At 41.4% G+C, this 15262-nt stretch overlaps 2 protein-coding genes across 2 annotated transcripts in view; one reads left to right on the top strand and one right to left on the bottom strand.

Moving 5' to 3' along the window:
* LOC110005219 (low choriolytic enzyme-like) overlaps window positions 1–15262 on the top strand; it is a 208211-nt gene that overhangs the window by 174696 nt on the left and 18253 nt on the right. The gene's annotated exons all lie outside the window — the stretch shown is intronic.
* Window positions 698–15262, bottom strand: part of dok4 (docking protein 4) — a 72485-nt gene continuing 57920 nt past the window's right edge. The window contains exons 4-9 of the mRNA XM_065952526.1: window positions 14878–14992; window positions 14322–14441; window positions 11520–11709; window positions 8832–8970; window positions 8054–8171; window positions 698–6371 (exon numbers count right to left, since the gene is read on the bottom strand). Of these exons, the coding sequence (XP_065808598.1) occupies window positions 6226–6371; window positions 8054–8171; window positions 8832–8970; window positions 11520–11709; window positions 14322–14441; window positions 14878–14992 (828 nt within the window). The 3' untranslated portion in view covers window positions 698–6225. The remainder of the gene's footprint in view (window positions 6372–8053; window positions 8172–8831; window positions 8971–11519; window positions 11710–14321; window positions 14442–14877; window positions 14993–15262) is intronic.

The following is a 15262-nucleotide window of genomic DNA, read 5'->3' as shown; positions in this document are numbered from 1 at the left end:
TTTGAGAGTGCATGTTGTGGTAGACCTGTCAGTTAAGAGTTGCAGTAGTCAATGCGTGATATGAGCATGTACCAGGAGCTGTGCAGGATGCTCTGACAGGTCGAGTCTGACCTCCCTGATGTTGTACAGAGCAATTTTGACACTGGTGTGATTTCATTCTTCATTTTGAGCAAGTCTTTTCTTCTGAATGTTTCATTGTGATTGCCCATCTCGGTATAGCTTTGTTGCAAACTCATCCGCTGTGTCATATGCGTCTTAATTGTTGAAACTGACCATAAGGCATATCCATGTCTTTTAGATTCTTGGCGTCAAAACTACTCACCCTTTCACCACATTGCAACCCCTTCAAAAGATGAATCAACTCCCTTGTTTTGTTCTTTCATGCATCTACAGACACCCATTATGGACAAAATAAACATATATCTAGAGAGGGAGTTCTGTGCTTTCCGTCAGCTTATCGGGCCATACACACTTTGATGAGGATGAGGGAGCTCATTTCTTATTCACAACAGGTCAGTAAATCCCACAGATAGCCCCTTTAAACTAAAAAAAAACCACTAAATCAACTGAAACACGATGTGATGGTTTTTATCTTTGACTTTAGGGACGATACTTTTCACTTGACTGTACTTTTATAAGAAGGTAAAGCATTAACAAAAGTCTGACTCAAATGAAATCCCCAAGGAGAGCAGCTCTGTCGAGTAAGTAACAGACTTTATTTTTGTAGAAAACATGCACTTGGTGTGTAGACAGTGTAAATGTGTGAAAACAACATTTCTTTGTGGGTTACAAAGCTGAGGGGGAGGTCATCGGTGAGAGCGGAAACTGTCAGTGTGAAAATGTTACAATCACAAACACTCCATATAACCGTCAGGTGTTTTCAAACCACGCTGGAGGAAAACAGTGCAGTCATCTTCTGTCCTTCTTCAGAGCCATTCCCATCAGTCAGATTTTGCATCATCAGTTTTGTCACTTTGTGTGTGTGCACAGAGGGGTGTTTCATAAAGCTGCATCACCAGTGAAGGTCAGACTTATCTGAGTAAATCAGGAGAACTCAAACTTATCATCAGGGAGTTCAGTCTCATTGAAGTGGACAGGTTGGTTAAATACTTTAGTCAGCATTTAAAAATGTAACAAATCAGTGGTTGGATTATCAGAAAGTGTTTTACACATACTCATAGATCTAAGATGAGGAACAATAATGACTTTGGTCATCATCTTACTTTTCATCAAGCTCCATCAGCAGGTCATTTTCATTAATTAGTCAAAAGTTCAGATAAATAAATATATATTTTAGAGCCCGACCGATTAATCTGCCAGCCGATAATATTGGCCGATGTTGGCTTATCAAGTGACTATCACTATCGGCTAATTTTATCGCAGATATGCGTTGATATGACTACATTTATACACCAGTCAAACATAATTTTATTTGAGCGTCATTGTATTTCAGTAGCATTTCTCTTTCTGGCTGTCAACAGCAGAGTGTGCTTATACAGATTACAACAAGCATTATCACTCTGACCATCTTGTCTTCATCTTTTCCACAGTGGAAACATTTGATCTTTATCTATATCTATGAATCTCTACAGATTGATGATGGATACAAGACAGACATCTGCCAATATATCGACATCAGATTTTTTTTCTCTTTCCTATATTGCTATCGGCATAGGCCCCAAAAATCAAAATCCCATATCGATCAGGCCCTAATATATAAATATATAAATATATATATATATCAATCAAAAACGGACGCATCAAGAGGGATGACCCATAGACTGTTTGTACAACTGGACAGCTAACTCAGCCTCTTCCCATTAAACAGCCAAAATATCCCCGTAACGAGCGCTGACATTTTTTGGCTTTGCAACCAGAGGGACAATCTGGAAATCGTTGCATTGATGTTAAAAAACACACATTTAACGTACCAATAAAATTGAACAAATCCCTTAGGCAGGTACAGCCCACAGCAGAACAGATAATTGTGTGCATTTTAAGCAGACGCTCGAGGTTGTGTTGGGGTGTCATTATGTTTTCTCAAACCGTTTCTGCTGCACGCGCTGCAGCCACCAGAAGTTCCTTCAGCAGGAGGAGCTGTAAGTTATTTGGCTTCACCTGAGGTAAGGTGATCCCTGTCCATTCTTTCTACAGTCTATGGGATGAACAGGGATGATGTGGGATTATCAAAGACCTAAAGGATTAGCATGTGTGAGTGGATAGTGTAAAAGAAATGATTGAGTGTTCTTGTTGCTGTTCATTCAGGTGGTGATTAACATGTGAAAACAATGATGACAAAGTGTGGATGGACTATCATATAGGATAAGGACCTCTGTCCACACAGGCAGTTTTTTACACTGGCAGTACCCATTTTCAATACGAAAACCGATGTACAGTAGTTATTATGAGCGTTATGTAACGCTCATAATTTAAACAGCTCAACTTTTGGAACAACGCCGCGCTCAACAATGTCACTTCTTCCTCACCAATTAATATAAATCAAGAAGGTGCGGGACATCTGAAATCAGCTTTGTTAACAACAATGGCGGAGGATCTTTTTAGTGACTTTCCTTAAATAAAGGAAAAATATTTAGCACATAGAGCTCTTTAAAACAGACCTAACGGCCACTACTAACGTTTGTAACCTAGCAACAATAAGCACCGGTGAGAAGCGCTCTGAAAGTGAGGTGGGATGCCAGCGCAAATAAGTCCCTAAAAGTACACAGGCTCTTAATCAGCATTACAAGATACAAAATCATTGTGACTGCCTCTCATGGGAACACGTGTTAATATGCCTTGGTTAACACACACGCATGCATGCACACACGCACACACGCACACACACACACACACACACACACACACACGCACACACACACACACACACAGACTCGCACATTTAATTTTGAAATAAATAGCAATATGTACAAGAGGTCTGAAAATCTAAAATACACAGTATGGCAGTTGACTCAGCACTTCTACATATAACACATAACATACATCATGTAAACAAAACACTAGATGCTTAGCCCTGTCATGTCAAAACGACTTAGAAAACCATAAAAGTAAGGTGTACAAGAATTCCAGGCTGCAATAATCAAGCTTAATCAGATCCAGACACAAGCCAGGCACAAGGCTTTTAGGTTTGTGTAAGGGTGGTCGGTGATCCCAGACGTCACATTGCAAAGGTAACTTTATGAAGACTCTCTGACAGTCTTATCCCCAATGACAGATTAAAAACAAAAACAAAGGAAGAACTCCCATATGAGCTCACAGGTGAGAATAACATGATCCAACCTTTGCTTGTACCGGGAACCCGGCCTAACTCCTCCAGCTCAACAAAATGAAAAGCTCTCAGTAAGAGGAAGTGGAACAGAAGGTAAGGCGAAGCCTGCAATGCTGTTTAATAGAAAGCATACAGGGCCATCTGTTTTTTCCCCACCTTTGACATCCTCTATCTATGGGCACAATGACAGCTTTGGATTGATCAGGTCAGTGAGGGGCAGAAGGATAGGTAGGAGGAAAAGGTTACGATGTGAAGATTAGCAAAAAAAAAAGATTAATTTACGCTTGAGTGCAACAACAAAATGTAGACAGATATATCTCACTCATATACGATTCTGATGTAGACCAGCTTCACTGATTGTGATGCAACCAAGTTGCTAAATACTGCATCTATGGGAAGACTTTCCTTTAAAAATGCTGACATGCTGCACCCCACCTGTGACCGAGGGATAATTCTGTTTCTTACAACTTGGGTCTCTCATTCTGCTTTGAATATATTATTTAATAATTTCACAAACACTTTGCATTTACATGATCAGACAGGTTTATGAGAAAACAAAAGTATTTGGATTTGACTGAAGTACATTGGTTTCTGATTGTAGTCTGAGATGAAATGGCAAATTTTTTTTCAGCGGGCAAACTCGCAAAAATATAGCTAACTCACAACTAGAACCAAGTGCAAAGTCCCATTTAGTTTTAATATGATGCTTCAAGCTGAGCCAGTACAGTAGGCGTGGAACATGAGGCTGGTGGCAACATTTTTTGGGAGGTTCAGAACAGGTGAGCGAGGACGGAGCTGCAACTCGAGCTAGATTAGTCTATGCAGTAAAAATCTGTCTCATTTCCTCTTTAGCCCTTAAATCAGGCACAATTGAAACCATCAGCTTAAAAATCTGTTTTGACTTTTATTTACCCATTTTTTGGGATGTGTAGAAGTAGTACAAATAAATATGTGTGTTAGTTTTTTTTTGTCTGTTCACCATAGCAGTCGGAAACTTTTAATAATAAGACTGTAAAATCTGGAGAATAAGTTGCACAGTTATATAAGATGCAGTCTGTTTTGGAGGGTGTCCCAGAGAGATAGGAGGTTTAAACTATCTTCCTGCGTGACAATTTCCAGCAGAGTCCACAATGTGCTGTTTATCTGCAGCTGTGTGCCTTCTGTTTTCACCGCGTGGAGTCTGCAATCCTGCTAGCTAACATTAGGGCTGCGTTAATTGATCTCTCAGCCTGCGCGCCCTGCCGTCTCATTTAAAAGTTTGACTTCCAGCGCCCTTTGTTCTGCACTGTGTGTGTGTCTTATTATGAGTGATGTTGCTTTGTTCAGCAGATCTAATTATCCAACTTAGTACAATGTTAAAGTCACTTTTAGAAACGATGCTCAAAACTCTGAAAATGACAACAAGTTGTATTAAAAAGGATTTAGCCCTTTAGACCGGCCTGTAAAAAGACGCACAAAGTAACCCACTCTGTTGCTAATGTCCCTTATCCTGGCGATGGACTTACACCCAAAGACTATACCTTCACTGAATAGATGTTTAAAAAATGATCGAAAGAAATGTGAAGCTGAAGTAATCCTCGTAGCAGACTCTGACACCATCAACTATCTTACAGGTTACAACACTTCCATGATTCCTTTTTTCTTCCTTTGGTCACATCTTAGGATATGTGCCCCTCAGTCAAACAAACAAAGTGATCTGTCATATTGTTGTTTCAAAAAACCCCTCTGTGTAAGCCCAAGGATTCCTGTTATAGGCTCGAGTGCTGCTCTGGTGTATCCTGTGGGATCAAATATATTAGAGGACATTAAACATTACGGCGGATGGAAAGCCTAACCCTTGTGGGGAGGAGACGCCCTTTTCCACCCTGCCCTTCTGGGACTCTGTGCATGCCTTTAGTTAAGTGAAAATGTAACATTGTGTTGGGTGAGAATAGTAAGACAGAAACCCCTCAGGAAAAGGGTTTATATCATGAAAAGTCACTGAATAATAGTGATTCATTTCAATTAAATAAAAATGTGTTTGGGCTTTTACAAATCTGTGAATGTTGCCCTCTTCATTGTAAGCCCCTCTGTAACTTTGAGACCTTCGATGGGAGTCACAGATTGTGCATGTACAGCGCTACAGAAGGATGTGTACAAGACGGTATCAGAGGACACATTTCAGGAAACTCTTTCTTAATATTCACTTTAGTTAGAGGAGTCAGTTCAAATATCACAGCTTGATTCACAGGTCAGAGTGGTTTGGAGCCTCAGCTCAGGGAACAGATCCAGTTACTGTAATACAACATCAGAAATCAAAGGCATTGATCCAGTGGTGGATATACACTAAGTGTCCTTCATACAAGTGTGGCGCTATTAAGGTACCATGCAGTCCCACATATACTCTGTTTCAACATAACATACCAAACCTCATTGACATTAATTCCACGTCAGACGGTTGAATCTTGTGTCACTATGAAGGTGAGAAGCTGTTTCAGGAGCATCACATCCAGCCTTTCTGGTCCCACCGTATTCACACTTCATGAAAACATAAGGAAAAGAACCAAAAATGTGTCATTTCCTCCCCTCCTTCGACAGGTGATAACAGGTGGAAAAAAAGTTTGAATTTAGGTCGACAACTTGTTGCCTCCGAGTGTGCAAAAACATCAGACTATCCTGACTGCTGTTGACTTGTGGGGAAATGCAGTCATATGAGGATTCCCAATCTTCTTTCAGTCTTTTGCAGAGTCAAGTTTTTTAGTTTCTGCCCGTCCCCGCACAGTGCCAGTGTAAGTCTCACCCACCTTGTCTCCTGTGAGGGCAGTGCAACTCATAAGAGGGGAGAGAGTGAACTGTGTGCCTGCATGCATGTGGGAAAGTGTCAGTCTTTATGTCAATGTCCACATCTTCTTCTCCTGTGTGTGTGTGTGTGTGTGTGTGTGTCTGTGTGTGTGTGTGTGTCACTGTCTAGGGTAGGTGGGATAGTGTGTTGGGGAGTGTGTGTGTATGTGGGGTTGGGACCGTGTTAGTGTGTTTGTGAGTGGCAGGGTGGAATGACGGTCCGGAGGGAGGCGGGTGGACAGTAGGTCGTCGTCAGACATATTACCTGCAGAATGAGCAGAAACAACCACAGCTGTTACTGAAGAGCAAACAGATGTAATGCATTATTTAGTGAACTTTAAAGGTGCCATAAGTGTGCATTTTCTACTTTCCAAAGAGCCAAGCTGTTATCCCGTGGGCCGGGTTGTGATATCGTGTTGGTCAAAATTAAAAACAAAGGATTATGTATTAAGCCATTTTTTTTAAATATGAGTTAGACATTAGGTCAAATCAAACTTAAATATTAAATTTAAAGCAGTTGAATGGATCGATCGAGGTCACATTATCCTCATTTTCAACCAGTTTAAATAAGTCTCAGAGCTCCCCAAAAACATGTCTGTGAAGTTTCTTGTTCTAAATCCACTCTGATCCTGTATTTGATCATGTCTATAAACCCCTCTATTTCAGCCCTGATCAGAACAGGCTGTTTCTGTGTCTGTACCTTTAAATATGTAAATGAGCTGTGTCTGACCACGCCCCCTCTCTGGAAGGGCTTGGGTCTGCTCGGGCTTTCTCGCTCCATATCCTATTGTTTACGGTGAGAAGGCAAACTCAGAGGGCAGAACAAACACCTAGCTGTGGGAGTGTCACCCACCTGGGGGAGGGGCTACTGCCCTTTGTGATGTCATGAAGGGAAAATCTCCAAACGGCCTGTTTGAGCACACATTTTCTGAAAAGGGGAGCAGGCAAAAGACAGAGAGGATGGACTTTTCTCATAATCGGGGGGTTTGTATACAGACTATGAACACATATTAGTGTTAGAAAAACATGGTAAAGTGTATTTTGAATAATATGTGACCTTTTATCCGCATTTGGTAATCCATAAAAGCCTATCCCTGGATCAGCATGATCAAATTCAGTTTTTCTTTAATCAACCGGGATGCAAGTGAGCGAGATTACGTGATCCTTAGTAGAAAAAAGGATGATTGTCAAATTCGGCCCCTCGTATCTATCTGGACCGATCCTCCAGTTTGTGTTGTTAAAAACTTTCCAGTACGATAGGAAAACATGTGATTCTAGAAATCAGGATAATAGTAATCCCAGCACAGTGCAGCACAGTGCAGATATTTTATTTAAAGCAGGTGTGAGGTTCCTTCAATTTGTGTGGGTTTTGGCACCCCCATGTGGACAAAGTATGAGGTCCACTGGTAATCTGGATTTGGTCATCTTTAAAAGTCTTTACCTGGATCAATTGATCCAGGTAAAGGATGAAAGGGAACCGGATTATTTGATCCTGGATCCCCAAATCCAGATAATTTAAATCAGGATTAAACCTTAAAAACAAACCAGGCCCTGCTTACTATATTTATGCTAAACGCTAAACCTTTATTCCTTATTCTTTTTTGTACTAAACATACATTATAAAACCTACAAAAGGAAAAATTTAGCGCAGTGGTTCTGTATAAACTGTTTCCCTTGGAGCCCCCCTTAGCCTACTCATATCTAAGAAAAGACGAGCCCCCCAGAACCCACACAAAAGGCGATCCATTGCTCTATTGCTTTATTGTTTTCATTGATTAAAACCCAACAGAACAGGCCTACAAATATGGTCTGAGCAAAGGACTCTCTATAAAACATTTAATATGTTTTTGTTGACAACCTCAGAGCAAACATAGCCACGTGCCCTCCCTGAGATCTTTGGCACCCCCCCAAGAGGATCACAGGTTGGGAACCAATGGGGTAACATACCGCTGCCAGAATCCATGCCAGTCTGGTTTCCAGTGATGTGGTGCCAGTAGGCGGATCGGGGCAGGATGGCAGTGGGAGTGCAGGGGTAGGAGCCAGACTCTGAACCTAAAGACATCAACTGGGAGACATATGACCACAACCTTAAGGAGCTGTTACTCACACGATTTAAAAAGAATGGAAGTGGCTTAACAGGCATGCAGGACCAGGAGTAAAGAGCTGCTGCAGCTGGATGAGATTTATACCACTCGCTGCAGCAAGAGGGTGCAAATGTATCGTCAGGGACATAATCCACCCTGCTCTGCACTTTTACAGTTACCATCAGTAGAGTTTTACTGCGGGCTGTAAAACAGGCCAAAACAACAGTAAAGATGCCTAAAAGCTTCAGGGGCTAAGAGGAACAGCAGAATCTGACCTAACGATTCACATGAGAGTTTGTTAAGAGGAATTATTTCACATATCATAGTTCAAGTGCGACTTTTGCTTCATTCAAATGATGCATTGCCATATGAACTTAGATAAGGTTTAAAAACTAGGTTTATGACCCATGTGCCTTTCTCTTCAATTTTGCAACAATAAAGGACCATGTTCAAATTGCACAGCAGTGTTAATAAAAACAAACACTGACATAAAAAGGACACAGAGATCCTGAGGCCCTCTCGGGTCCTCACTGTGCTTAAGGCTTCAACTCCTCGTCAATAACTTGATAAATAAAATAGTATCTGCTGACTGGTTTTGAAGCACATTAAGTGTTTCTGCAGACTTGTAAACTTGTTCTCACCCTGCTGCTTTTCTCCATCTCCAGCAGGACCTTCTTGTGCTGCTCTGCTATGGCCAGTGTTGAGGAGTGAACCCTCTGGTAGATCTGCTCTCCCTCTCTGGTCTGGAAGGTGTAGAGGCCTTCGCCGCTGTCACACATCCTAAACACAAAAACAACAACAACAACTCAATATGAAGACAGTCTACACAACACCAGTGCAGGTCGTGTTTAATTGAAAATTTTGCAGAATGAAACCTTAGTGAGCTACGACTCTACTGCACGTTCCTAAAAGTCAATAAAAGTTTATCAATGAGAAATTCAGAGAGTGATTAAACTTAAGCTTCATATTCCTAAAATGGAGAGAAACTAAAGTTTACATAAGATATTTACATCATTGCCCCACCACTGTAAAACCTCTGGGAGTGATGGCTAGCTTTTTAAGGCACGGTGTAGCAAGAACTTTTGAATGAGGGACTTCCTGCAAAGACATCCTGTCTCTCTAATGGTAATTGTTTATATTCAAACTAACAAAGCTGAGAAGCGATAAAATGAGTGGAAGTTGATAGACAATGTCTAAGAGCAGATAAACTGAGCTTGCAGAGAAAACAGATCAATTAAAGTTACATTGCCACCAAATAATAGCCAAAAGGCTCACATATTGCATTTTACCTGATGCATTCAACCCAAGCAGCAACCTCCCATGTTGAAAAATTAAGTCAATGCAGAAGTGCAAAAACATGCAGTTCTACGAGTGTCCACTTGAGGCTGGCTGCAAGAGTCCCAGAAGTCCCATTAACACCCATGAAACAATGCCCAAAAGTCTACAGCCTCGTTCAAAAAATGATTATGGTCTGAATAGCTCATGTCTTTATTGGTCCACACTGTATGGGGGGGGGGGGGGGGGGGGGGGACTTTTTTTTGGAACTAAGATCTTAATGCTAAGAGTTTTTCATGATAACGGTCGTATCTACGACAGGTGGGAGCGCTGAGGCTGTCTGAGACAACATTTCCAATATGGCGACTACAATCATTGGGCTTCAAAACTCCAAAGGGGTGACGTCACTGAGACTACTCCCATGTCTTATAAAGTCTATGGATCCACTACTTTTGATCACTACACAGTTAGCTTTCCTGCATACAGCCAAAGGCTATACCAAATACAACATGGATGACACTACATGGACTACAAACCAGAATACTTCCAACACCCAGAGTCATGTCATCTATACCTACAGAATATCACTACGCTAAACACCCCAGAATCCGGAGTTGTTTTTATTTTTATTCTTGCAGAATCTGATCATATCTGGACATTTTTTGATATGCTTCATGCCAGGTCAAATTCTGAGTGCCTCATATAGTATGTGCCCAGATATAGGCCTATCTATGTTGCATACACATCAAATGTAATATCCGATAATGTCCTCATATCATATAGCCTATTGAAATATATAAGTATTGGGGGAGAATATTACCAAATCTGTGGCATATCTGGAGCATCATCTCACATGCTCCTATAGTCAGGTTTCTCTGTGAGCCTCTCACCAGAGGAGAGAACTACACATCAGGTTCAATGAAGTGCAGAATGACCTGCTTTTGAATTCCATGTAGGTCAATGTCGCGCCAATGGATTCACTTATACTATCAAATAAATGCCCTTTTATAATTATTATAAAACATTATTTTGTCACTACAACTCTGAGTTGGTTTGTATAAAGACACTCAACATAAAAAGTCCAGAACTCAATTATATTTTCCCTCTGTGTGAACCAAATTACCTGAACCACAGGTGATGATATAACCAAATATTTATGCTTTAATTCATCTAATTCTTTTGTTACAGTCACTTCTGTCACATGCAGCTTCATCTCTGTACACCTCCATGATCTGTTCACACTTTACAGCTGGTTGTAATTATGCTTTTCAAAAAGAGCCCTGAGCCTCCCTCAGCCCACAGACCATTAAATCAGCAATCTGACTCATTTAAAACGATCTGTACCTATCAGGTTAATATTACTGCCTCTAACTGTATCAAGTAAAAGTGGAAAGAGTGATAAATGTTTGCTAAATGACACTGATGGAGGACAAGCTGTGCACCTTCGATGCAATAAAGACTTGGTTTTATAGAGATCTATGAAGTACAACACACCCACAGGCAGAGAGGGCTGTTGTGACGTCTTTGTTTCAGATCTCACACACACACAAACACACACACACACACACACACACACACACACACACACACAGTTATCTGCATGCTGACCCAATCATAGCCGGTCAGGTTTTATCACAGAGGAGGAGATAAGGAGGTCTGGCTGTGCATTGATTCATTGTCTAATCTATTCAATCAATCTCTTCACAGGCTCCGACCAACAAAACGGAGCTGTTAGGATTTGTGTGTATGAGTGAGAGAGAGACAGAGAGAGAGAAAGAGGTATCCTTGAACTGACCATACACACACACACACACACACACACACACCTGTTGAACGTTTTGATAAAGCTTGACTCTAAATACACTCTTCTGTTGCTGAGGATGTGTTGTCCCTTTTCTTGACATAAACTTTGTAGTTGTGTGTCTAAATATATATCTTGTGAATGTAACCTGTATAAAACAACAGAACAGTCAGTGATGAAACATCTCCCCCCCCCCCCCCCCCCCCCCCTCCTTCCCTTCTTATCCCAGGGCTCCTCCCCTCGCTGGTCTTACCGTCCGGCCTCAAAGGTGAAGCGCGTGGCATCGCGTCCGTAGCGCCGCAGGGAGCAGAGAGGCCACGTCACCAGCTTGGTGCGAGGATTGTGGATGTCCCACAGGTAAATGTTCTCGTGGGTGATCTGCATCATGCACTCCCCGTAGATGTCCAGGTTGGGACAGGGAAGGAGGAACACGTTGAAGCGCTCTGAAGAGACGGACACATGGAGAGGACAGTGTTAAGGAGGTTCATTTTTGCTTGTGGCTCAGTTTCCTCATTTGTTGTAAGTATCAAAGATTAGAGTTATTTTAAGGCTAACTCTCTCATCCAGGTCTACACTCCCTCCCACAGAAAGGCCCTAACTCTCTAACTAAACTCTTGCCCTCTGTCGCCCCCCGGTGGTGGAACAGACTTTCTAACTCATGTGAGATGATGCTCCAGATACATTTGATCTGCAGACCCTCTGCACCTTTAGGAAAAAACTAAAGACCCAGCTCTTTCATGAATACCTACTAACTTAATGTTATTGATGATAATGACGATGATGATATTTAGGATGGTTTTGATGCTGATTAGAACTCTCAAGAACAGCTGTCCATGTTGAGCTTCGCCTCTGCACTGCACACACCTGTGTGTCCGCTCAGACGTTGCTTAGCCTCTCTAGATCTTTGCTTGTGTTGTTCTTACTCTCTGATGTGCGTCTCTTTTGATAAAAGCGTCTGCTAAGTGAATTGTAGAATTATGGAAGCTGAAGCAGTTTTATTTGTATTGCACCTTTCAACAACCAGTGCTTTAATTTATTTTTGTAAACATATTCAAACTTCTGTGATATGACATATATTCATACATTTATCTTTATTTTATTGTATGTATAAATGGAACATGTGCAATATTAAAGGTACATTTTTCTGTATACCGACTTATCCTGTGTATCATGACCCAGATTTAATATCTCGACTGCAAATACTGTATATACCTGTATCCTCCTTTAGATTACTCAATACTTACTTTGCACATTATTTAGCACCTTAATGCTTGTTTTGCATTTCTGGTCTGGAAGTTTAACTACATTTCTTTGTTCAGTACTTGCACTCGTGCAATGACAGTAGAGATTAATCCTATATAACCTCGTCGTTAAAGTCATTAGATTCAAGTTAAATTATTTGTAAAGCACATTTCGCAGCTTTGAAAAACACTTCAGTTTTTATAATCACAGACAAATGAATAATGCAGAGGAAACAAAATAGAAAAATGACATAAAAACACTTTATAGAGAAGCGACTTAAGACAATATGTTAGAACACAAATGCAGAGAAATTTAAAGAGTCATATAAGGGGAAATGAAAACCAACTGGAACAGAGTAAGACAGAGGGAACAGGAGAATGAAATCAGAGCTACAATTCAAATGTAATTCAATAAGAGCAGTGCAAAAAAGAAAAGTCATAAGACATGATTTAACTAAGAGAAGGAGCAGACCTCCACTGTATGGGAAATAAAAATACCAAAAAAGCAGACATGTTCAAAAACAACTTGTAATGCATGTCCCTCCAACAATCGCTCACAGCAGACCAGGTGTTATGGAAGGGCCAAGTCGGGAAGGCCCCCTCAACCTGGAAATGCATTGATTGCTAAAAGACTGCCTGCAGCTCTATAAGTCATAGCCTGAGCTACAGCCCTGTAGCGTAAGGTCATCATCATACTGTATCATATTGGGGTAAATAGATTTTCCACCACAGTCTTGGTTAGTTTTTTCTGATTAGCTTCATAAAAAGACTTCTGGCCCAGCTGGATGGTTATTTATTATTATTCAGTGGATGTTTGCCAATGTAATAGACAGATGAGATGGAGTGGAATAATGACCTCTGACCTGTCACTGTTGACCTGGTTGTTTGTAGTGTGATGCTGTCCTTGGAGTTGATTTATATTTCAATGTAACCTCTTGTCATATATCAAACTATGCAATTGGAGTCAGCAACTTGGGGTTAAGTGTCTTGATAGCTTTATTGTTTTTCTTTAAACAACTCACAAATGAGCTTATCTGGTACCTGCCATGGCGTTATGGGTGGGCTTTAGAGGCCTGGGCCCAACAACTGTGCAGCCGGCCCACACTAAATGAGTGGAAGTATATAAACGTCTTTACTTATATGTTTTGAATGCAATTCAGCACTTAAAATACAGTTTCCCCCCTTTAGCAAATGTAAAGACGGTTTAAGTATGCTGCTATTATGTGTGAATCATGACCAATCAAATACGACCATTAACTCTACCAGGCCCTCTGAACCTGGACGGGCACACTCACATGCACATCATGTTACTCAGCTAAGTAGATCCAGTAGTAGATAAGTAGATGGATCCATGCAGGACAAAGGGTTCTGTTGATGGGACAGAGAGGGCTGCATGTGCACGACAGGGACTCAACTTTCACCCAGGTAAAGGTCACTACGCTTTTCAAAGATTTATGTCGATCTCATCCACTGTGTCTGACCCTGCCTCTGCTGAGATTCACATCTGCTTTCATAACTGTTCTAAAGTCGCGCCTTTGTGACACTTTGTCTTTGTCAAAATGATTAGGTAGGTACACGATTTTACTATCCAGTACAGCACCCATGTCCGTTGTATTTTATGTATGTTTGTTTTGCAGCTTGAGCTTCATGAGCAGCAGTGAGGACAAGATCCCACACTGGCTTCTCGTTTGTGTTTAATGGGCCATCAGTGTTAGCTGGAAGTCACAGACTGAACCACAGGACTGGTGCTGCTAAAAGCCAAACAAGCTGCTGAGACTGAAACTTTTGACTCTGCTTTCTGTTTTGAAAGTCACCTGTGTGTTCACACTGCACTCCAGCAGCCAGAAGGTCAGGCTCGCCCATACTGATGTCATTGAGCCGTGTGCCCAGACACTCGATCGACAGCGTCTTAAACCAGTCCTCTGCCTCCAGCTCTGTGGGGAGAGAGAGAGAGAGAGGGAGAGAGGGAGAGAGGGAGAGAGGGAGAGACAAAGAAGTCCGATGGTGTAAATTAGAGCCTTTTACTGGCACACTATGTAGAAAAATGTCAGATTGAAACTCATGAATCTCTTGACTGTGTGTGATCGATTATCTGATGGTATCTCTCCAGATTACTGATCACTGCTGGGATTTATGTTCTTTATTCCTTCAAATCAGTGTGTTCAGCGTGAAGTGTCAGGCTGTATGTGTTTTAGCGATGTCAGTAGATTTGTAGTCCAATTCACAGTGAGTTGCCAAAAACTTGACTAAAGCAGAGTTCAGTCTGTGTTACTGCACAGTGTGCTGCAGGCTTCTGTCCGTGTGTGTGTGTGTGTGTGTGTGTGTGTGTGTGTGTGTGTGTGTGTGTGTGTGTGTGTGTGTGTGTGTTACCTGATTCACAGGTGAATGTGCGTGAGGTATCATCCGTGAAGACGATGGCCACCGCCTGCCGCTTGGTATCCCGGGGCAACCGTGTGATATTCTTGACATTGCTGATTTCTGTCACCTAGGCAACAAGTTGAAGATAAAATGGTTAATTAACTAAATTGGTACTTTTAGATTGAATTGATTAAAGCTAAGGAAAAACCAGTTGTGACAACAAACCATCATCCAGTAGAGTCTGTTTCTCTATCTCTAAGAGGGCAATGTTAAATCATTGTTAATTTAAAAGTGAGCGTCTTCCAGCCTCACATAACTGTCTTCTTTATTGCAGGTGTTTAACAATAGGAGCATCTTCACGGTCACATCTTCACAAACTTCACATGCATGAGACTCC

This window comes from Labrus bergylta, chromosome 3 (assembly GCF_963930695.1).
Source record: "Labrus bergylta chromosome 3, fLabBer1.1, whole genome shotgun sequence".
In the NCBI taxonomy this organism is placed as follows: domain Eukaryota; kingdom Metazoa; phylum Chordata; class Actinopteri; order Labriformes; family Labridae; genus Labrus; species Labrus bergylta.
Note: the sequence above shows the minus strand (reverse complement) of the source record. Positions and strands in the feature narration are given on the sequence as shown.